At 44.4% G+C, this 24437-nt stretch overlaps 1 protein-coding gene across 1 annotated transcript in view; it reads left to right on the forward strand.

Moving 5' to 3' along the window:
* The first annotated feature begins 6164 nt into the window (after positions 1-6164).
* rhbdl1 (rhomboid, veinlet-like 1 (Drosophila)) overlaps positions 6165-24437 on the forward strand; it is a 34690-nt gene continuing 16417 nt past the window's right edge. Inside the window, exons 1-5 of the mRNA XM_070927485.1 lie at positions 6165-6203; positions 13253-13411; positions 21078-21302; positions 22207-22355; positions 22508-22620. Of these exons, the coding sequence (XP_070783586.1) occupies positions 6165-6203; positions 13253-13411; positions 21078-21302; positions 22207-22355; positions 22508-22620 (685 nt within the window). The remainder of the gene's footprint in view (positions 6204-13252; positions 13412-21077; positions 21303-22206; positions 22356-22507; positions 22621-24437) is intronic.

Here is a 24437-nt window from a genome sequence, read left to right on the forward strand (position 1 = left end):
TATTCAGGTATAGTTCAGGTTTGTAGTTTTGCAACTCAAGAAAATGACCAAAAACAAAGGAAAGTGATTTGCTTTTAAATCCATACTTGCACATATCATCAGATCATCCCAGTGTACAGTTTTAAAGTGCCAGACATCGCCTAGTTCGTCTGCCCGTTACGCTGCCACAGATAAAACTGTTTATGTTTTGGTGATTGTACCTGCACTAAACTAACAGCGTGCCAAGTTGAGACAACGGAAAGTGAGAACAAGGCATTGACACACTCGCAGTTTTAATGCACTTGTCGTCTGGCCAGCTGGGGTGTGAGTGTGCTCTGTCGAGGCAGTGTTTGTGTGCGTGTTCGGGTCTTGACAGTTGTGACAACACTTGGACGTGCGAGCAGGTGTCGGTGGCCAAGTGCTGTGCTGACTGCTGCACGGCCGAGCCAACAGAGGCCCGTCAGTTTGGCCCACATCAAGGCACTCTTTGTGAACGTCTTAACCATTCCCTCCCTCATGTCAGTATGTACAGCAGGTAACTGTTTCCTCAATGTCAGCTGTCAAACCATCTCTCACATGCTGCTCATTGGACGTCTGTCAGAGCACCTGTGGGCTGTCAGTCAAGCCAGCAGAGCAGCTTTTGTGAGCCATTGTCTCTCATGTTACAACACGACGCAGCATTTGGTCGGACAGTTAAAAGGGACGTTTTTAAACACAGCTGCTGCATTGAAAGACAATCATTCGTATTAATGATAAATACTAAAACACAAAGTTGTAAAACTACATTTCTGATGCTGTAACAGTTACACATGTGACACATCGACCACAAGCAATCACATCTGATTTGACACTGATACATTGCCGTTCAAGAATGCTACATTTAGCCCTAATCCCGCCTTTAACCCTTGCCCCTTTAATACTTGGAGACTTAGGCAGAGTACAAGAGTAACACAAGCTGCTGAAACAGGCTGCCACTAAACCGGAGCCATCTATGCCATTTATGTCTAAAATTCAGTATAATTGTGATATTTTTGTACAAAAATTGAAACTGTAAAACTGTAGGCTTTTAAACAAAATGAGAAATTACCATTTCATAAACAGGCTTTTCTTTCTTTTACCTCTGTTATTTTGTCAAAACTTTACCCTAAAAATACAAAAACAATGACTGAAGTTGTTTTTATGCTTCCTGTGCTCTCAGTCTACTTTTATGCTCAACATTTGCCAAATTTATAAGAGCAGGCAGAAGTATTTTGTTCAGTCCATTCATACTGTACTCGAGACTTCTGTCTGTAGCTGCTTTTACCAACAGAGGGCAGTAGCATCTTAAATACAAGTCATTAATTGTGTTATTTGAAATCCATATAATCTTAAACTAAATGTAATTAGTGCTACTGCACAAACTGAGGATATATATAATTGTCTCAAACTGCCATATTTACTTATAGTATATTAGTAATAAAAGTGGAAACAGGACAGTAAAGAAGTTGTGTTGTATCCTAAACTTGGTCTAAATGAAAGTACGGGAGTGATGAGGTGATTATTTCAGGTTAACTCAGTTGGGACTGGTCTGTTTATGTGGATGTCGGCCAACGGGGCTGCCTGCGGTTCAGGGTGCAGCTGCAGGTTTAGACACCAGAGGTCTCTCCACCCTTACTGCGGTGACTGTATCAGGAGAGGCTGCTCAGACAGCCTGTGCTTTGCTCAACTGGAAGTGGCACTGTGACACTGTAATGTCAGAAATAGCAGTTGATGTTTGAGATGAGCTGTGAGTACTGCAGAGACGGGGCTGAAAGTGTGTCTCCCTTATGAATTCAAATCACGGCAGTTTTACAGGAATACACCCACCGTTCTTTTCACTTTCCCCTCAGCTTTCCCTTTATGCTTTTAATTCTCTCCCCTTTTCAACCTCCTTCCTCTAACTCCCTCTCCTTCCCTCGCTTCTTCCGTTTTATGTCCCCAAGAGATCTTCTAAGTGGAGCAGTTTGCACTAAAACTGTGTCAGTCAGTGACCTGATTCATTTTTCTGCCATTTTTCATCGTGCGGGTGATTCCCTCTATTGTACAATCACTACTGCTTGACATTCTGCGGCTCGAGTGTGAAGCACCATCTATTTTAATTCACATGATTAGTTAAGCTAACGGGTTCCAGAAATTCCCCACAACAACTTGTCGTCTTCATTTATAAAATGATAAGAGAACAATAGAGCAACACTGTAACGCTATGATCCTGCACAATGACAACATGCTGAGGGTTAGCTGTGTTTTACAGACTAGCACCGGCCTGTATGAGCGCCATCACCCCTTGAACTCTCACTCTGGTTGTCAGGTCATGTGGTCGAGGTTTCATTCCCTCTGCTGTTGAGCAGCTCTCTTCTCTTTTAACCACCTTTTAACTTACCTTTGTTCATTTTCTCTTCCCGCTTAATGTTTTTCAGGGATGGCAGATGTCAGGAGTATATTTCCCAGCATACACTGGACAGCACCCCACCTCACTTGGATGTCGACACAGAAACATCCTGAGAAACCGGTGTGGCTGTTGGTCCACCTCCACAGCCAGTTTAATTAAGATTTCATGAGGTAATTTCTGGTTATTGCTTTCAGTAGCACAACTTGTATTCTTCTGGCCCCAGCAGGGACAATTCAGCAAGTCCAACTAGTTAGTTGTTGTTCACTGAATATAACATGTATATTTTCTGGTAGCAGTATCCTGATCCAGTGCATCTATGGCTGAATGTGTAAGGTGTTGTTTCTTTGATTGGTTTATTTAAGTATCTTGCACCAAATGGTGCTGGGTAATGATATTGAAATCACTTCAAACGTATTGTTATGTGTTCTTATATAGAGTTAAGTATAACCACAATATACGCATTCAATTATACAGTATCTGTATCTGATATGAAAAGAGTCAATGAAAAATGAAATGCTGGAAACCGTACAAATCTAGATTACGATAATCCAGATTTTAAATTTGATCAGGTACTAAGAGGTTGCAGCAGATATGTGACAGCTACCAGTTTTATAACTCCCAGATGTTGTGACATTACGGCCCTGTGCACTCCTTTGTCAGTGCTGAAATTGACATTGCAATAACAATCCAAATTGACTACGCCTCAGAGCCTTATTTTTTTGGCATCTAAAAGTCTAGACTGAGCAACAGGGCTGAAATTCATCCAGGTTTAAGGAGCACTAAACTTAATCCTGGTTGGTGCAACCCGTCCTAAGACTAAGACAAATGTGTGGTGTACTTAAGGCAGCTGCTTCATAACTCAGTGTACATGCACACCTCATGCTAAAACCGTGGCATAGCCTGTGTATAATTAAGACACATTGAATTCAGACCTTTAAGGCATGCATTTATAGCTTCCTCTCACAATCCGTTTCACCGACAGAAACACAACTATCCACACGCAGACACCGATAAATAAACACCTGCCTTATGGACCTGGCGGTCATTAAGCTGGTGAGGAAAGAGTGCAGACTGGCGGCCTAATTAATGCGCCTCTCTGCCTCCCTGAAAGGCCTTGTTATTCTCTCCCCACTCTCACACAGAGGCTGGACCGGCGTTTTGTCTGCTGCTCTCAGGCCTTGTTAAAGAGGAGCAGGCTGCCCGGGTTTGTCCTGCCGCCTGCATCCATCCAACAGGGCTGAATAGAACATGAAGGGTTTAGTCAGGCTCAAGAGAGACCGTCCCGTTGGGGACGCTTCAAGCAGCAGAGACCGTATTTCACTGCAGGCTTATCTCGCTCTGTCAGTCATCTGGGTAACATCACTTGGTGGCAGTGTAATGGAAACAATGATATTGGCGTGACCCTCAGCAGGGCTGTGAGCCTAGTTGGCAACTTATTTATATATTTGGGAATGCTGTTTACCTGCTTCTAGCGCTATTTTTGCTCCATCAAGGCCATTTGTGGATTGTCATTTGATAGTGTGTGATTGAATAGTGCTTCATTCATACAGGCCGTCTTTAAAGCAGAGCCAAGACTGCGTTGAACTGATGATAACTCTCACATATGGTAGAGCCTGAGGGGGGTTTTTTTTCTTAAGAGGGTTTTCTGCTTTATTTTCTTACGGCACTGGATTGTTTTTCAGTTTGTGCTACTTGTCTATCATTGTTTGATGGGAGTCCTTTGAGGTTACCAAGGCAACAGTTGAATCCAGTTCCATTTTGGTTGTTCTTTCAGTCTGTCTCGCTCATTGCAGTTTGCAAATCCTCCAGCGGTGACCTTATAATTAGATTTGTCTTATTCATGCTCACAACTACAGAGTATTGGAGACAAATTAATTCTGAACATTGATTAGTAGTTGAACAAAGAACCCCCTGGAGTGACTTCAGTCCTTCCTCACAGAGAAGGGAAATCCTGTCGTCGCTATAGACTTGGACGTTCGTGATTAAGGTTTTGTTTAAACAAGAGTGTGTCAGGTGGGTATAATGGAAGGTGACAAAGGGAAAGTCTGGGAGCTCTGCCATGTTCAAGGTGGCCTAGGCCCAATCCATTAGGACAAATACAGCAGTTAACCGTGTCTTCATATAGTCGACAGCCTCAGTCTGAGCCCCAGCAGGACACGTCGCTGTTATGAGTAGGTCCAGACATTTTTAAAATGTTATAATTTATAATCCTGTAAGAAAATGGAACCAAACATCTGGTGCAATAATGGTACTTAAACAGGCAGAGGCACTGTTTGTCACCGAGCCAGAGGCTGAGTTACACTGCTGGTGGTAAATCTCACAGGAAATGGTGCGGAGGACTTGAAACACTCACAATGTAAGCTGAAGTCGTCACCAGGTCGCAACCCTGACAACGTCTTCAGCCACAATCAGCATCAGGGCATTTAAGGCTGTTTCACTTTTTTTCAAGATTCACGTCCCCTCGCTGCTTCCTCTCCCTCATCGCCATTGTCCTGAGGAGGAGGAGGGGTCACTGCGGATTTGTGCAGAAAGAAAACACCTTTTTAAAGGGGATTTCAATGAAATAAAGCACGAGCCGCTGCCTGCCGCCCACACGAGCAGTAACAAGTTCCTTATCACCGTTCATATGTTCTGACCCTCTCCCTCTGCCCCCTGCATGCCAGTCTCTTTATTATGCCTCAGATTAACATAAAAAGAGCCTTTGTTCTGGTATTACTTATAATGAGGACTCTGGTCGTGGTGGTATTCATTTGAGCTCATTGGAGGATCAGTGAGCCATCCAAACAGTTTAATTGAATTTTTATGTTTGTGCGTGTGTGTTTGGCGCTTTGATTGTGCAGCAGTGCATACAATGTGCTACTGTGCCAGTGCTTTTTAGCACAAAGATGTAAAGGGCTGCAGAGCAGTCTATAGTTTTCTTTGGGGGGCATCAGTGCTATTGATGTCATTATTAGCTTTATATTGTCTTTCATGCCATTCATCACCTTTTGTCTTCTGTTACCTTAAAATCATCACATGTGTAGGATTTCACCATATGCTTGTGTATTAGTAGCTTTTGTCTTGTTTACAGTGTGTGGGTTTGTGTGTGTGTAAAAGACCAGACATGTGTGTGCGTGTGTCTGTGTCAGTAGTAAGCGCAAAGCCGCAGTGGAGCCCATCCCCTGCTCCCTCCCTGAGACGCCTTACTTGTAGTGAGGACAGGAGCCGCAGCCCACGGCCACTCCCTCCCCTTCTCCAATTGGAAGAGCGAGGCCACCTCCCTCCCCTGCCTCATTGGTATGCAGGCGGCGCAGTGTGTGTGTGAGGAGAGGGAAGAGAGAGAGAGAGAGGTAGCAGTCAGTGCAATGGGATAGAGGAGAGCGAGGAGGAGGAGGAGGAGAGTGAATGAGAGCTGCTGGATCTGCCTTTGCCTGCGTGCCTGCCTGTCGTCTGCTGAAGCTGGGGTTTACTGCCGCGCCACGCTGCACTGGCACAGAGCAGAGTCACGGCCCATTTGCGCCACTGTCCGCACTCTCAGCACCGACACAGCACCGGCTCTTACTCCAGCGACACCACCAGCAAGGAAAACCAGGGACACAGATCAGCAGGCTTTCTCCATCACCAAGGGGGGGACGCAGCAGCTACGAAGGGGCCTGACGCTACAATTTAGGCACCAGCTGCTATCTCAAGCAAATCCTCCTCCACCTTATCCCATCCTCACCAACACCACCACCACCCCTCTCTCGCTCCTCCCTATGCCCTTGTCCTCGGCGGCTCCTCTCACCTCCCTGGCCAGTATATGGATAGAAGCTCCCTGTTTCAGCTCATACAAGAGCAGGTAAGCGAGCGAGGCAAGCAGCGGCAGAGGTTTCTATGGTTACGGGCTCCTGGCCACCTCGCCGTCTATCCAGGGATTGAGACGTGGAGGCTGGGGGGTGAGAGCTGATGTGAGGATTGATAGCAGGGGCTGTTTTTCAACGGGCAAACATGAGAGCGTGAGACAACGCAACGGATGCAAGCGTCATGGAGCCATGTGGGCCCCGAGAATGTGAGGTCAGATCATGAGCCACAGGGAGGGGGGGCAACATGTCATGATTTATGGAAAGGGAGACAGGGAGGAGGGTGTGTGTGAGCAAATAGATGGATGGATATACTGTATGGATGGATGTATAGATGGATTGATTGGTGCATTCTCCATTTGAAAAATGAAGCAAAAATGTGTAATGGTCTATTATAGCTGCTGCATTAGCGTTTGCAGCAATCATGCTGTGTGTGTGTGTCTGTACCTGTGAATGTGTTTCCTTCTGATCTTCCTCTGGTTTTTTTTCTCGGGGTCACAAGGACCAGAGACTGCAAGATTATTCAGCTTTTCGTTTCCAAGGGTCGAGCAACGAGGCAGTTCCTGTGACATTCAGGTCGTGGTTTCCTTCTAGAGTAGAAGCTGTTATATTTGGCTTTAAACCTTTTTCTTGTTTTTCAGTCCTGCTGCTGAAAACACAGTGTTAGTGGCCATATTTAGGCCAGTGAAAAATGTTTCTCTTGACATCTGGTTGCTTAGAGTCCTCTGCCCAAACTGCTGTTTTCACTGTACTGTTTTAAGCTTTGGTCTGCCGTCTCCAAAATTAACAAAATGGATTTGTACGGCAGATTCTAGCCAGAAAAGCATGTGTATATTTGGCTAGTGCTTCCTGAAGACATATGTGATTGCGTGTGTGTGTGTGTGTGTGTGTGCTTCCAGCTCTGCTTCATGTCTTGTATTTAACTCAATGCTCTCTAATGTGTCTCCCATTTTTTAATGATGAAGTGGTCTATTGGGGTTTGGGCTGATTGACAGATGGATGGGGCAATCATTCTGTCCAGGAGGGAGAAATCGATTATCTGCTGCAGGGTTTAGGGGGTCACGAGTGGCCCATCAGCAACACATTGATCACCAGACTTGAGAAAGAGAGCCTCGGGGAGAAGTGTGTGTGTCTGTGATCATTTTTTATGAATGCCTCTGTTTGTGTTTTTGTATCAAGTGGAGGAAGCCTGTGTGGGTTGAGTGAAAAGATGATCTGTGGTCACACTGAGTCATTTACTGTATAAGCACTTCAGTGATAACAACTACTTAGTGATACCTCAACAACACATATTCCTTCATAGACACATTTTAATGTGGTATCAAAGAGGCTGACTCATCTGTGTCAATATCCATTTTTGATGTATCAGGTCCTTGGGCTGGAGATGAAGCCAATATGTCCTCACTGTAAATGGCTGGCCGTTTTATTGATTGTGGGGACTCCGCTTGTGCCAGTATGTTTATATAGACAGTTCGCAAGGCCACAGTTGAGCAGACTGCGGTCCTATTAAGCTCAAGTCTAGACCAAATCACTCACACTGGCTGACGACAGCCTTTTTCCACCTTCGGGACTCCATGCGGCGGCCTTTTGATTTGGAAAAGGTCTCTCTAATTAAACTAGAATGAAGTGAAATCTGCCAACAGCTTTTTGGACTGTGAACAGGCGAGCTTGTTTTTAACAAAGCCTGCTGCCCGCCTAAACATTGGGCACCTTTTTTCCAGGGAAATGTTTTGCAGAGCATGCCTCATTTCTTCTGCAGCTCTGCCCTCCAGATTTAAATAGTCACATTCACTGGAGGCTTTCCCACAACGACCACAGAGTCCCACCGGCCTCCACAAATCCACAAGAGCATGTGGAGGTCAAGTGCTTTGCTTAAGGGCATCTTAGGTGTCGTTGTTTGTGAAGGGAAAGGATTACTCAGTCACTGTCCGTGCTTAGTTTTTCCATACTCTGGGTTTAAACCTGCAACCTTACTCAAACATTTCCATCAGTCAACCACATTAGATGTTAAAGGCACTAAACTGTAATGCTTTTGGGCTTTCCTGTTTTCCTAAATCAATAGGGGATGTTTTGCTCCAAAAGAAAACTGGACATGCTTAGTTTATGTGAGCATTGCAGGTCTAAAGGAGAGGGAGTATTGCCTGCCTTGTCACACTGAACCACATGAAAATGCTGCAGGGGAAGAGAAAGAGAAAACAGTGGCAACATGAGTGAGTTTATTAGTCTTTGTCTGCAGGAGGTTGCAATGCTGAGCTCAGGCTATTTCTGGCCTATGCGGGCTCACACATATGCTCATGATCAGAGCAAGCACGCAGTTTCTCTGATAGTCTTTCCATTTCAGCGCCGCTGATAAGGCGACATGATGGTCGGCAGCACTCAGCCACTAAAGCACGCTGTCATTAGTTGGTGGATATCTCTCTGTGTGCCATTCAGTTCTTATCTGGCTTATTTATATCTCTTCCATAAGGGCTTGGGGTTCTGAATACTATTCTGACATATTTTTGTCAAGTAGAGAGAATAAAGCTCTCATACGCTGTCCCCCTTTCATCATTCCCTGATGCTAATTTGCATTGAGCTGTATTTGAGAATGCCTCTGGCTGTTTGTGCTGTGTTTAAACGCCAAGAAATGTCGTTAGATGATTGTTTTGCGTCAAGGAAAATTCTTTGGATATCTCTCTATAGTCTTGAGGACAGAGTGGTTTGGATCTTAGGGCCATCACATCGCAGTGCCACAGTGGTAAAGTTTGAGAGCAATGATGTTAACAACAGGGCAGAGCGTGCACCGTGATAATTACAGAGTCAGTGGCCCAGTTGTTGGTGAGCACCAGTGAGTCCTGAGGGCAGCAGAGACAATTCAAAGGGTTTCTTTATCTGATGCCATGCAAATATGCTCTGCCCTGTAAATGCCACTGCCCTCTGCAGATACGCAGCCCTGTTCAAGCTCGACAGCCTTGTTCACAGAGACCAAAGTAGTCTGTAGTGTTGGCTCTGTGCCACTGGGTCAGCACTGTGTCGCTGAGACTGGGAACCAAACCAGTGCGCGTGCTACATTCCCTCCTCATGCAAGGTATAGTCACCATCTTCCAAATACTGTTAAACTAGAATCAGCCTTTCAAGCTCTTTTACTTTTGACATCAAATATTTTATGTATTGTAAAAAAGGGCTGGTGCTTTTTTTGTTGGCAGTGATTGCCTTTCAGTTGATTTGCCTAATTGTTTATGTCATTTATATGGACCAAAATACTTTAATTTCAATATATCTTACCAGGTCGTAATTAATACAGAGGTGTGTACAAACTTGGATGCCTCAAGTCAGCTGGAGCCCTTCGAGCACCATTCAAAGTAAATGCTGATTTGAAAATTTAGGACTACTTGTACTCTCAATTAATCATTTAGTCTACATAGAACCAGAAAATAGTAATAAAAAAAAAATGCCCATCCCAGTTTCCTTGAGCTCAAGAAGACGTCTTCGAATTGCTTGTTTTTTCCGACCAATAGTCCAAAACCCAACGGAATTCAATTTCTTATCGCAGAGGACAAAGAAAACAAAAAAGCTTAACAATTAAGAAGCTTTTTCTTTCTTGAAATATGACTGAAAAATTGTTGCCAATTAATTTCCTGTCAAACGACTAATTGATGAATCAACTAAGTTCTAATAATATTACCTTTACCGGAGGAAAAGCAGGAGGAGCCGAATAACATTCTGTCCCTCATGATGTGACAGCAGTATTAGCTTCAGCTCTGCTAGTTCACACAGAGGGCCTTAGACTGGCTGTGTCTCAGCCCGTCGGCTGGACGTCTATCATGGCAGGGTTTTGTGGTTTGCTCCCGGGCCGCAGGGCTTGCTCTTGAGCCCCTGTGGAATAGACTGACAAGTCGGTCGCGGGCTGGGGTCAGCTGGAGTCGCTGCACTGAAGGTAATAGAGGTCCCAGCTTTTAGCTCTTTGGTCTCTTTCCATTTATCTGTGTTCTATTTTCCCCTCCACTCTGAACCCTTCCCGCCTTTCATCGTCTCTTCCTCTCCCCCCTTTTGTGTCTTTGCCTCTCGAGCGCCAATATGTCGGGGGAAAAAAGGGGGGGATGCAAGAAAGGGATGACATGCAGGCGACTGGTAACCATGGCAACGCATGCAGCTTGTCAAAGTGTCGCCCTCACCAGTGTTGGATCGCTTCAATAACTGCTTCCCTCTCAGCTCTTTTTCCCTCCTTCTTCCAACCCTTTCTCCTCTCTGTCTCACCCCCCCCTTCATGCACCAGCCTGCCCAAGAAAAAAACTCATTCGTCTCAGTGTACCTCATCTCGCTAATTGATAACCCTAATTGGCTACAAGAACCAATCCTCCACCTCCTTGTATCCTCTGCAGACAGCCTCCCCTCTGTAACGCTCTTCCTGAATAAGGTCAGACTATGAGGGGAGTAGTATCTGTGCAGTGCGACAGCTCAGCGTCAACACTTGGTTTGTGTAAAATGTGCGCAGCCATATACAGTGTGCCTCTGTGTCTGTGCTGCCGCTGTATGTGTAGTCATGTGCTGACATATGGAGGCTGACAGTAATCAGACGTCCCCAGTGTGGCTCTCTGTTCCCCCTGTCAGCCTGGGCTGAGCCAGGAGCACATTAGAATCTGATCTATCTCCCCTCTGTGGCAAGTGAATGCAGAGCACTGGAGTGTGTCACAGCCCTCCTTATAGGAAAGAGAAGAAGAGGACTCACTGCCAGGCTGCTGTGTTAGGCAGATGCACAGAATAACAGACAGCGGCGAGGCATTTTTATTCTCTGTGCGTCTCCGTTTCATTTCTGTCTCCTCTCTGGCTGTCTCTGTTCTTCTCGCCTCTCTCCTCCTTCTACTGTTCCTTTTAACTTAGTCATTTTTCATTTCTTTCATTTCGTCAACCGACCACCCACCTGCCTCTCCCCATTTTCCACCTCTTGCCTCTCTGCTGTCTTTTTTTTTGTGCTCTCTCTCACCCCCTGTATTCGCCACGTGTCATCCTGGTACCTTACACATCACGAACGCTGTCCATATCTGCACCATTTTTGCTCGGCGAGCCTCAAGGGGAGAGCGGGGCCGTGTTTTAACAAACGTCCATGCAGCACACAGTTAAGGGGATTATCTAAAAATAGACCTGGGCCCGTTTTCTTACCCGTCTTGGTTCTTTTTTTTTTTTATTATCACAAATTTGTTTTTTGTGCCTTGCAGACTGCCTTGACACTGCTGGCTCTCAGGAGCTGAGTTTTTAGATTATACGGAGATGTGTGAGGCACAATGGCAGTATAGTATTGTATGGACTTTAAACAATGTACATGACGTGAAGACGTGTTATCAGTAAATGCCCTAAAGACAACAATGGTTGTGTGTGTACAGAAACGTGGTTGATATTGGTTGAAAGACATTTATTCTGCAGTTTAGAGTCATGTTGGTGTGCACAATATTGTAAAAGTATCATTACTAACACTGCATCAACCAGCAGTGGAAAAGCACTCATTCTGAGTCAAGCCTCATCAAAACTAACCAATTAGTTCCTGCCTCCACTGTGCTCTCCCAGGTGAATAAATACATAAGTTTTCAGGGGAGGGAAAAAGCAGATTAAATGGTTTTAAAGGGATGCTTGTGTTCAACTAAATGACTGTAAAAAAAAAAAAAACACACCCTGGAAACAAGGGGGGGGGGGCGGCAAAGCATATACAGTAAGCATGTTCAGACTGGGAAACACACACACACACTCTCACACCAATGGATTCCCTGATTGATCTTCTTTGCTTCTTAGTTGAGCAATAGAGCTTTAAGCTTTGAGCCTCCTGCAGTAGAGACCGACACAGCGCAGCGTAGTTTAAAGCTGCTCTCCTCATGCAACCGATGAAACGGCTTTGTCTAACCATGTCAGAGCCGGCCAGGTCCAGACTAAGGGCGGACTAAATGGGATTCTTCCCATGGACTTGACATGACATGGGCAACGATGATGCAGCGCGACTGACTCCACACTGACGCAACATCTGAAAGCTCACTCCTCCCCGGGGCAACAAGAGGCTGTTGGTTTACGATCTGAAACCTAATGAGCCTGCGTTAGCATTCAGGAAACAATAAAATGAAAAGCAGCAAGGGCTCTTCCCATGTGGTCTCTTTGTACTGCTCCAGTTTGTCCTCAGGCGCTGTTTCACAAACACGATCCGATGTACTAAGGCGAGCTGGCATGAGAAATTAACGCTCCATTGCAGATCAATTGAATGCATTTAAGAGGAGAAGGTGAGGGAAGAAAATCAAGTAATAAGTAGGTGAAGCTGCCGCCCAAAAAAACCCACATTACTTAAACCAAGTGTAGATACACACCCTATACTTTACAAGCCATTTTTAACCGGGCGCTATTTTCGACAACTACACTCAGCCATTTTTATGACGCTCTCCTGCTTAAATCAATTACGAGGAGCAGCGCTGGCATACAGACATCAGCAGTAATAACCCATGGGGCTGTGGGTCTCGGTGAGTGAGTGGTGATTAGAAAAACCACACTGACTGCAAGCTGCGAATGCGACCAAGGACGGACTCACACAGTCAAATGAAGCATCCACTCAGAAACAGAGACTGAAAAGTCACTTAATGCTGAGGGATTTTTATTTTCAGGGTCACTGCGCATTAGAATGACATGCCTGCCTGTCTTCTCTCGCTGCTCACAACAACAACAACAACCATCCTGCAGTTTGCTTTGACAGACCTGCCCCTTTAATGAGGTTCAATGGGGCTTTTTCTTAAGGCAGGTCTAATTCTTTTAAAGGCATCATAGAGGCTACACAGCTTAATTAATACTGGTGTCACTGTCTGAGCTTCTGCCTTCAGCCCTGTAGCTTTCATTTGTCTTTATGAGCATCTATTGTGTCTCTGAGTGTACGTCTCAGCTGCTGTATTCTCCCTCAGGGCAAACTGACTCTTCTCTGCAGTGCTGCTTATTATTAAGAAATCAGGATGCATAACAGAAACGACATCTTCAATAGAAACTGTTGTCAGCAATGCAGTTTTTATCCCAGTGGTCTGAGAACGGGCTGTTGTTGTTTTTTCAGCTGGACCCAGAAAACACCGGTTTCATCGCAGTGGAGAACTTCACCAGCTTGGTGGAGCACCATGAGCTGCAGCTGGACCCGTCCAAACTGGACATGCTGTTAGCCCTGGTCCAGAGCAATGAGGAGGGACAGGTGTGCTACCAGGAGCTCATCGAGCTGGTGAGTGGAAACCAGATGCAGACACACACAAACACACACACACACACATACAGATAGTAATGCAGAGGGAGTCGCACAAGGCATTTCATGTCCCGCAAATTTCCACACATACACCCACTTTTGTTGGGCTTCAGAAAGGTTACAGAATTGATTCAGACAGAGCCGGCGAGCTCTGCAGTGGCGAAAATTGACTCAACTATTCAGGTCGTTGTCCTGCAAAAGGAGGATCAATCTTTCCAGTTAATGTGTCGGTAAATCCAGACACTTAACCTCACAAGCCGTGCACGGCGAAGTACTAGGAAACTCCCACACCAAGCGGACAGAGAGTATTAAAGCAACAAATTCTGTTTATCATAACCAATAAATTCAAACACTGAAGAACCTAATGTATTAAATAGTGTAACGGCGACAAGACTGGTACTGTACAAGAACATGTTTTATAAACTGACGTGAGAGCAGTTTGTGTACTGTTCTATTCTTTAACTACAGCTGCAGATGCATTTCTCTAAGGCAGTTTTTGTCCTTTGTCTCTGCTTTGAATGTAAGGTCAGGCTCTTCATCGCCTCTTCTTTTTCTTCATTCCCTGCCTCTTCACCTGCCCGTGTTTACGATTACGCTCCTATTAGAAATTCAAGTAGAGGAGTATATGCGACAGGCTGATTCTCTCAGAGCGCGTGGATGATCACCTGCCTTCGGCTCCCCGCACCGTACGGGTGTAAGCACCAAGATTAATTCAACGCAGTGCAATTCCTATTCCTGGCATATTTTCACTTCCTTAAGCTCATTTCCCCCCTCTCTTGCCTTTGTCTCTTTATTTATCTGTCTTTTCTTTTTATCTCTTTCTCTCCCCTGTGTGCTGCCCATGGTTTGTAATGAAGCCCACACGAGGCCACTCAATTTGGAGCAGGTCCCAGTTCTGGAGTCTGTGTCACTACAAACAAACCAGTGTAGAGGTGTGTGCTCTCCTGTACAACAGCCCTCTTTCTTGGAAGTGTACAGCTATCTTCCTCCACCATTCTTGAAGTGTTTTTTTTTTTTTTTTTTTGATGCATCTCCTTTCAGTGCATTCTCATCTTCAACCCCCCCCCTTCCTCAAGCCATGTAATATTATCCCCCCTTTTTTTGAACCTTCCTCCTTGAACCCTCAGATCTCATTTCCTTCTCTTTCATTCTACACTCCTTGTGAGCATATGTTAGGAGGTGGGGGAAAAAACAACCCTTCCTCGCCTCCAACGTTATCAGGGAGACACTTTTAAAATTGCCCATCAGCCAAATGCAAATTGCCTTCGATTAGCCCAGCATCGGTAGTAGCAGGCAGTAATCTGAGGTAATTTGAGAACGGCCAGCCTCACACAGACATCGACCAGCGGGTCTGATTTTAAAGATTTGTCTGATACGCACATGTGAACACACGCAGTCCATACCCACGCCGTTCTGTGCATGCATACCATTTGCACATACACAAACGCTGTCAAGCATTTTATTATTAATTAATGCAGCCACCCACTTCCTCTCTGTCTGTCTCACTACTCCCCCCTCTCTCTCCCTGATACACACACTGTCTCAAACGCAGACAGCCTCTCATTCATACACATGAGCTCTGTCGGTACACATTTGCTGACTAATTTAGAAGATATTCGAATGTTGATCTGGATCTGGCCTCCCGTCGTGCAGCATGTGAAGCGTGAGCTCTGCAGGTTCTCTGGGAGGAGCTCCGGGCTGCCTCTCGGAGAGAGTGCCGCATGTAGCATGACATTTTCAACCAGGTCATCAACCAATACCTCCGGCCCTTTTTCTCTCCTTTCTCTCTGCTGCTCTCTGACTTTTATAGAATTTCTCTCCAGTTTCCTCTTTTTCTTGAGCTCCTCTCTTCACTCCGTTTTTTTGCCCGACCCTTCTCTTGCTTCCTCTCCATTCACATCTCTGTCTCTCAGGCAGATTTATAAGTAGCTCTCCACAGTGTGTGACAGATGACAGTCGTGTTTTGATTTGGAAAGTTCAGTACTGCCATTATATCATAGCCAGCGCCTGAAGTCTGGTGTCTGCATTGATTTGTGGTCTGGCCTCGATGGAAGATGGAACTCCCCTGCATCGTATTAAAATGGACATGGCAAGGTGCAGAATGTGTGTGTGTGCTCACTCCATGTCTTTTCGATGCTTTCAGCCCACAAGCTGTTGCGATTTCTCTCAGTTGTGTCTCCAACGGGTGTGTTCAACATTTTTCGGAGTTGTTGTTCTACATTCAGCTGTGAATCCTCGCTGCCTCTCTCGACCTCAGTGGGTGTAAATGTTTGAATCGCACCGTTGGGCAACAGCTTCTCTGGTGTCTGAGTGTGTGTGTGTGTGTGTAAGTACAAGACATCGTTCATGTTCAACCCATCTTTCATGCAGGGCGATCTTAGCCAGAGAACTCCATCAGTTCAGCCAGAGGGGTGAATAAGTAACGCTCTGCTAAAACCTCTCTTGGGGAACTGAACACACACACACACACACACACACACACACGCACACTCACTCTCACTCATACATACATATACACTCACAAAGAGTCTAGGTGCATATTTAGACCACTAATCCACAAAATCCCACACAGCAAGACGACCACTGCACGTTTTACACGTGGTGACACGTTTCCACACAATTACACACAGACGTTTTGTCGAAGGTGTCAAAGTTCATTGTAGGATTCTGTGATAGACGAGCATCTGTTAATGAATTGGGGGTAAAACTGGGCCAACCTGAAGTCGGATATATTCCTATGTGTGCAGTTGCATGTATCGATTTCTTTAAAGAGAGTCCTCTGATGCTATCATGTACCAGCTGTGTAATTGAAGAAGTGTGTCATTGTTTTCCTTGGGGTGGTAATTTGGCTAATGTTCGACGGAGATCCAAAATGGCTGCCATGGTTAATTACACGGGTAGCGGGTGTATTTTAGAGATTATGGAGGGGGATTCTCTTTGTTCAGGTTGGAGGATTTAAAAGCTGTTGCTGCTTTCGGCTTCATTTTTACCCTTCTGCCCAAATGTTGCACTTACATTTTCTGTTCCCTCAGGAGGTATTGTTGGAGAAACGCTTACATAATATGTATTGAAATATTCAGCTTTAAACTGGGGGAGTCTTTTGTCCCATTTGAAGCAGCATTGTAAGAAAGAGAGCAGAAATGAACTTCAGTTACAGTCCCAGCCAAGAGACTAAGAAGTCGACATACAGCAATTTAAAGTTTTCAAGTCATTTTAAGTGACAGTAAGTGCCCGCAGTGCATCTGTCTCCAGGGACACACATGCTACCTATCAACATCACATCCCACACCAAAACGCCAAGTCAAGGCTTTCTGTTTAGGACGGGTTTCCGGCTAAAAGTGATGCACTTTGCTTAAGTGTCCTGGAGTGAAGGTTTGTTTTTTAGCACCGCAATGATTAAAGCATGAAGGCAGGCTGTGGCTGCAAACTGTTGAGGGGGGAAAAAAGGTGGACTCTCATTTTAAAAGGATTTGGGCAAGAAAAAACCGGAGTATCTGGGTCAGGGTAGAATCAGCGAGGCTGAGATCCGCAGTGATTTAGATTCTGCTGTGAGTTTGCAAGAGTGTATGTGTCTGAGGGAGAGAGAGGGAACAAGGGGGGGGGGGGGGGGGTTTGGTCTTCTGAATGACTCACAAATGAGATAGTAAATGGGTATAGTGACACTGTTAGTCTGGTGGTGGTGAATCATGTAAGCTCGGTTAATTGAAACCGTCATCTAATATTCTACTAACAATGAATGATTTATCGCATGTCAACGATTGTGAGTGAAAGATTGACACCACCAAACTCTGAACAAAATCAGGAAGATTTATGGATTCCTTTGTTTCTGCAGTGCAGACACCTGAATGGCCTTTAAACCACATTTTCAAATTGTTATTACTAATTACTATTGAGCTGTGAGGTATTGACCATGTGGTGCAGCTAATTAATCCATCAAGGACAATTGACTAGAGCTGAGAGCAGCATGTACAGTGGGCAACATGCAGCTACCTAGAGGAGGAGGATGAACCCTTGCTGTTTGACACACACACACACACACACACACACACACTGTCAGTTTGGCCCATTCAGCCATCCCTAAAGGGGAATACTATCTTTATCTTTATCTCGTGCTCTTAGTCTCAGCATCAATTATTCCCTGGCAGACGTTGCCTCGTCAGGGAACTTCCACACTTACGATGCACAAGTCAGAGGTTTTGCCCCTCCGCCGTTTCATGTGATGTCATGTGATTTTCGGCACACCTTGCTCCGCCGCTCCTCTCTGTGCGTTATCTCTCACGTCTTTGGCTGTCCACGTGTGCCTTACTGTCTGTTCGCCGTCTCTCTGCAGTCGTCACTTCAAAAGGCTGCTAATGCTCACTTTAGAGGCGGCAGTCCTGCATGTCAGAGAAGGTGAAAGCTGACTGACAGTTATGCTTAGCCGTGTCTCCTGGGAACACACATTTTTTTCGCACAGGCAGCATGAATGGGAGAATACAGTGCGAGGCGGCAGGTGTTGTCACCAAGCCAAGCGCAGATCAAATAAACTCAGAAACAGAGACTTTATTTAGAGAAAAGCCAACAGAGGAAGACAACACCATTATATTTACATCCCTTAGCCTCTCTATTCCGCCTCTCTTCTTCATACCAACATGCCTCCTTTTATTCATCCAACAATATGAAGATATTTAGAATGAGAAAGGAGACATCTCACCTTCACTGTCCATTGGTGGCCTCCAGAATCTGCGGCTCGAGCTCACCCAGGCAGGCATCTCATCTTCCCTTCTTAATTTCCCTCCCTCTGCCTTCTAATGTCCCTCTGCTCCTCTTCTTCTGCTTCCACTCCCTGCCTCAAGTATAGTATAATTGCATTTTCCAGGCCTGATTTCCATACTAAATATGCATCCCTCCATCTGCGGGCGAGCCAGCAGCCCAGCTCGTTCTGGTTATCACCGAGCAACAGGCCCCCACACCCTCACTGTACAACCACCGGTGTCATAATTACCCACAGTTAGGGTAGTTACCACGTCCTGCTCTGCTAACTTCCAAAAGGGATTAGCACTTTTTTTTCCTCTGTTTTTCTGAGTGATTTCTTGAAAAGAGGGGGGGGAAAAGGCAGCTGCTCTATTTATTGAGCAATCTGTTCATTACTTGGTCATTATTTGCTCATTTATTTACAGTCTTTGTCCTCCAGTATATTTAGCTGATTAGCTTTTATAGCTATTGACCCACAATTTCTTTCACTGTGCCCCCTGCTGTGTCTACATATAATGAGTCTACAAGCAGCGGGACCTGGCTAATGAATTAGGAATGGTGTACTTTAATGGTGGGTGGTACTTCCTACAGGCCCCCTCTGGAAGTTTCAGTGCACTTCACATGAGAATGCCATATTGTCTAAGGTGGTCACTATTATGAGAAACCTATCATAACGTCTGCTGCTGTAGATTTATACTGTTAAGAGTAGCAGCTGCTGCCCACATGTCTTCTTTCTCTTCCTTCACTGCTTTTTCCTGGAAACTCATTTTCATCAAGTGTCACGTCACATCATAACACACACTTTGATTTAGAGATAATTGCTTAGTCAGCCTGTTCTCAAAGGAGCTGTATTGTTTTAGCTACACCGGAGACTTCAGGCATCTGGCAGTATCAGCCATTAAGTAAATCTTACCTGTGAAGCATGCACACTTTGCATCTGTAAGGAAATGCCGATATTGACTCCAAAGGATCCCTGCTGTGAGTAGCTGGTCAGGCAGTATTTTCAGCGGCAACTCTAGCAGAAAAGAACTCTCTGTGTTGTTATCCTGACGGTTCTCTGCCTCGCCTGTCAAAATAGTGGCATTAGGATAGTTTTCACCTCTCCTAAAGAACTTATCAAGAGTTGGTCCGGCTGGCCTGCAGGCTGCTGCAGAGCTGCTGCTCAGTAAGCAAAGCTGGAGTCTGTGATAACATGAACACACACACACACACGCTGGAATAGTTCCTCTTAACAAAGATTTGCTTTTCAAGGGCAAAATCACTCCAACAGCCCCTTTTGTCATGATGTCTGAGCTGCAATCAGCCCTGCCGGCAGTCACGCTTACATTTTAGCCGAGTCAAAAACCACTTACACATTATTATTATTATTATAAAGTTTCTTATCAGCCATAAATATTCAGCTGTCCTCTCTCTTGTGGCAAATAAAGTGATCGCCAGTTGTTTATACATGTATCATGGCTTTGATATTTTGATTGCTGCTGAAACATGAGATTCATTAACCACTAAGTACTACTTTTACCTCCTAATTTCTGCATTAGAGTAAAATTCTGAAAATGATTTCAGCACTAGCATCTATCTTTTATGTCCGAGTCACACAGTGTGAGAAAGGGTCATTTTTCCATTAGTCAACACTTGTGGGGGGGGAAACAGGAAATAATGGATGCTTGAAACCTTGACGTCACACATGAATGAAAGTTAAAAGTACCCATTGAATGCAGCAATGTGCAAAAGAGAAGCTCTGAACAATGTCAGAAACAGTCCTAACAGAAGATAAGAGTGTCACCACCCTTTCCCCCGACTATTTGATCACAAAAGCCAAACTTACATAAACCGTCATGCTATCCTTTGTGAAATCAGTACTTTATAAATGCTGGCGCCCCATCTAGGATGATTAGTCACACTGACGAGCTTCCCTCAGATTGTGTGAAAAGAAGCTATCCTCCTTTACTGAGGTTTGATCCACTTAGCGTGAAGACAGTTATGGATTTAATTGCTGAAATGAAAAAGTCAGCAGCGGGCGATGATGAGATCTGCTATCCTGGTGACGTGTCCTCCAGCTGCTGACAGTCATGCTCATAAAGCAACTGGAGACAAGTTGTATTGCAAAAAAGACATTAAGTCCTCAAGAAGCAAAAAACAAACGTAGCAAATGAATTGAAGTTGTCTGCTGATTCCTTAAAGTCACAATAAACAAAGCAGATTTCTTACCTTTGTAGAGAGCCAGGCTAGCTGCTTCCCCCTGTTTCCAGTCTTTATGCTACGCTAAGATAAGCAGTTGCGGGTGGCAGCTTCATGTTGAATATACAGACATGAGAGTTCTAAGAGCCATATCTAAAAGAATATAGTTTAAAGAATGTGCATTTAATATTTTACATATTTAGATTACCTTTTTTGGTTTGTTGGTAACGTTATGCAGCAATATTACAGAATTGCATATTTCTGTTTATTTGTGTTAAGTAACACTTCCTTAGACGTATAAATTACGTCATAGCCACAACTTTATTTGGGAAAGGAACAGAAATGTTTGTCTACAGAGCGACACAGTTAAAATACATGTTTGTATGTTCTTTTTTTCACTTACGCAGTACAAACTTACCTGGGAGACGTGTTTTTATTGGAGTCAAGCTCATTTCTTTTTTGTGGACATCCTGTTGATTTTAAATCAGACGACACTACAGGAGTGGTATTGTTCTTCTCATCTAACTCATAAGTGTATTTTGCAAATAAGCATATTTCCTAAAATGTAGAACTATATTCCTTTAAATAAAGTGAAAATGTGTCTTAGTGTAATCATGGCAACTCCACAAATTCAAAGTAAACTTTTTTTTTTAGCTCCCATCGGTCTCATTTGGTAAAATATCGCCCTCAGCTCCTGAGAATAATACATTCATGTTTTGAACCTTTCCCTCAGATGAGCAGTAAGCGCTCCAGCAGTTTCCGACGGGCCATCGCCAATGGCCGCCGCACGCTGCAGAGGGAGATCCTGCTGGACGAGACGGGGCTGGGTCTGTACAAACGTTTTGTTCGCTATGTGGCCTACGAGATCCTGCCCTGCGAGACGGACAGACGCTGGTACTTCCACCAGAACCGCCTGTGTCCCCCACCTGTCTTCATCGCCATCATCACCATCGTACAGGTGAGATTTAGGAGGTGACACCGAACTGAATATAGACTTTTCTACTGATGCAGCCCCCTGATTCAAATATTCCTAAAACGCGTTTGGCCTGCAATATTTAGTATGTGCTACTAACACGACACTGACTTTAGACGGTTCTGTTGGCTCAGTCGTTCGCTTCAGACCCTCTGAAAAGATTTTCTGCCTTTGATCACACGCTTTTACTGTGAGCTCGATATGAGCTGGTAACCCATTTGGGAGTGAGGGGCTTAGTGGGTGCATTTAATGCCATTGCTCCAAGCTGAAACCCTCAGTCAGCCTGCATGCAGGGATTTCTTTTTTCCAGACACTGATTTTGGAACTTGGAAACCAGGTCAGTGAGCACCCTGGCCACCACAGTGGCATTAAATGACCTATTATGTTCATTTGGAGAAAAAAGAAAAGAAGAAAACCACTAACACATACGCCGTCATGGACCACTGTTGAATGGTTGGGGATTAAGTGGCTAAAATAACCTACAGCCTTCTTAACAAAACTTCAACCTTTTCCCCTGAAATCATCATAATTCTGAGGAACGGAAGCCAAGTGCTCTCATAATGCCTCCGAATGGCACTGAATGGTCTGTAAAGACAATGAGGATGTGATAATAACGGTTCACATTCATTTTAATTCACAGAGACAATGAGTCATTATTCTATGAAAAGAAATTAATGGAATTGAACCAGATGTTACGGGTTTTTTTCTGCGGGCAGTAATTGTCTCCACAAGTCTAATAAGCATCAGCTGAATACAGAACGAGAAGAAAATGTCATGTGTCTTTCATAATGGGTTTTGTTTTGCGGCGCAATCTCCACCTTTGTAGCAGTCTGCAGAGCGTATGTCAGCAAGAACTGACAGTTTGGTGTCATTTCTGTGACTGTTGCAGATTATCGTGTTCATGTGCTATGGCATCATGCTAAACAAATGGGTGCTGCAGACCTATCAGCCCGACTTCATGAAGAGCCCCCTGGTCTACCATCCCGGCCACCGCACACAAGTGTGGCGCTTCTTCAGCTACATGTTCATGCACGTTGGGTACGTTTCACGAAGCTCCACTTGCCCACATGTTGGTTTGCTGCAGGATCAGTTCAATGAAACTCTGGCTGGTTGTTGCAGAAGATGCACAGCTGTAGGAGGAACAAATATCTTTTGCTGAATCTGGCTCTCTTTCTGCGCTCTCTCCTCAGTTTGGAGCAGCTGGGGTTCAATGCTTTACTGCAGCTGATGATCGGCGTTCCTTTGGAGATGGTCCACGGCATCTTACGAATAAGTCTGCTTTACATGGCAGGAGTGCTGGCCGGTGAGTGTCTTTTAAAATCAGCGTATTATTACGTAAACCAGTGGTTCCTAAAGTGCGTCAAGACTTTTTGATGTTAGATTAACCACACATAAACTTTATTACATTTGCAAACATATCAAAACAGAAGAAATAGAAAATGATAATGCTACAGCTAATTCAGCTAATTCTTAATTTTTGTTCAGTGTTTATTTTAAGTTCAGTATTTATCTGCTTTTCTACACAGCCTTAAACTGCGGACTTCTTTTATTTCTAGTAATTGTGATAAGGCCCATATTATTTAACTTAATAATTATATTAGTTCTTATACTGTATGTCACATATTGTACGCCAGTGTCAGCCTGTTTGTCAGTTAGATTACAGTCTTATAACAGACATTCATGGTGTCATTTTTAGCTAAAGGGAGAATGTGTGTTGTGTGGGGATGCCTCGTTAAAAACATTTGCTATGACGAGGAACCACTGGTGTAAACTATGCAGTGATGTAGCACATAGTTTATTTGTCAGCAAATATTCGGACAGTTTTAGATAATCTACAGAGCAATAGGGACAGTGCTTTCCGTTTTTAGAACAATGACAGAAACAGAAAAGGCTGTTTATTCTCTTTTCTGCCCTTTGTGTGTGTGTGTGTGTGTGTGTGTGTGTGTGTGTGTGCATGTGCGTGCGTGTGTGTGTGTGTGTGTTTTCCAGTCCGCAGTATATCTGTAGTGACCTAGTTTGCTTTTTGTTTCATTACTGTTTGTACTGTTTAAACAGTTATAGTTTTGTTTTGTTGGTACCTTCACCAAGTTAAAGGTCTCGGATTTAATTTCATATTTGCTGTATAGAGACCAACAGTTACTTTCAGCATCAAATGCATCTCCAGCGAAACTGAATTTGATAGCATCTTGTCCTCAAGTCGACATCCATTTGATAGTTTTGATAAACACAGACCCGGCTGGTGGCCCGGGCCTTCTGGAAAATATACAAGTCACCAAACCCAATACAGCGGAGTGACTCACGGAGCCCAGAGGTCGCGCTGCAGCACTCCGGTCTTTGTTGACGAGAAACCTCATTAACTTTCATCCTCCTCCAAGCCAGTTTGGAGATTGGAAATGTTTAAATCCGCACTGATTGCTGGATGTGGTTTCTCACTGCAGTTTTTTTTTTTTGCTGTTAATGCATATTTCCAGAAGTCCTATCAACACTGCTGCATAAACCCCTTTTCCCTTTCATCTTCACTGGGAACAATTTCTGTCTTGGATCTCGTAAAATCTCTTGCTAACCATTATTTGATTACTGTCGGGAGCAGTAGTCTAATTCATATTGAGTTATATTCAGTCATTTTCAGTAACGTGATTTTTAAACCTTCTTTTCCTATGTGACTAAAAATACAAATTTTATTTTTTTCTTTTCCCGTCTGCTCAAAGCTCCTCATGCTTTGTAAAAGTCAGACCCTCACTCCCCTATACACAAACACACTCTTAACACTCATGAATTATTGTAGCTTTGATTTATTTTAGCAATGATGACATAGAGAGAGGGAGCAAGGAAGCGAGCATGGGACTTAGAGGAGGAAAAGTGGAGAAGTAATGCAGGGTTTCTCTCTGGGGAATTAGCCTAAGTGCAGTTTGAGATGCTGTTTGGAGATTTAAGCTGCAGCCCAAATCAAAAAAGGAGGAGAAAGCAGCAAGGAGATGGTGATATTTGTACCCCCATAGCCTGGAGCCGAACTGCATTCATTAGTATTTCTATGCTCGGGTTACATCGCAGTGATCAAAAATATAATTTGTGAGGTTGAAGCTGTGTGTAACTGTTTGTAATTTCACTGCATTTAACACC

The sequence above is a fragment of the Enoplosus armatus genome, chromosome 20 (genome assembly GCF_043641665.1).
Source record: "Enoplosus armatus isolate fEnoArm2 chromosome 20, fEnoArm2.hap1, whole genome shotgun sequence".
Lineage (NCBI taxonomy): Eukaryota > Metazoa > Chordata > Actinopteri > Centrarchiformes > Enoplosidae > Enoplosus > Enoplosus armatus.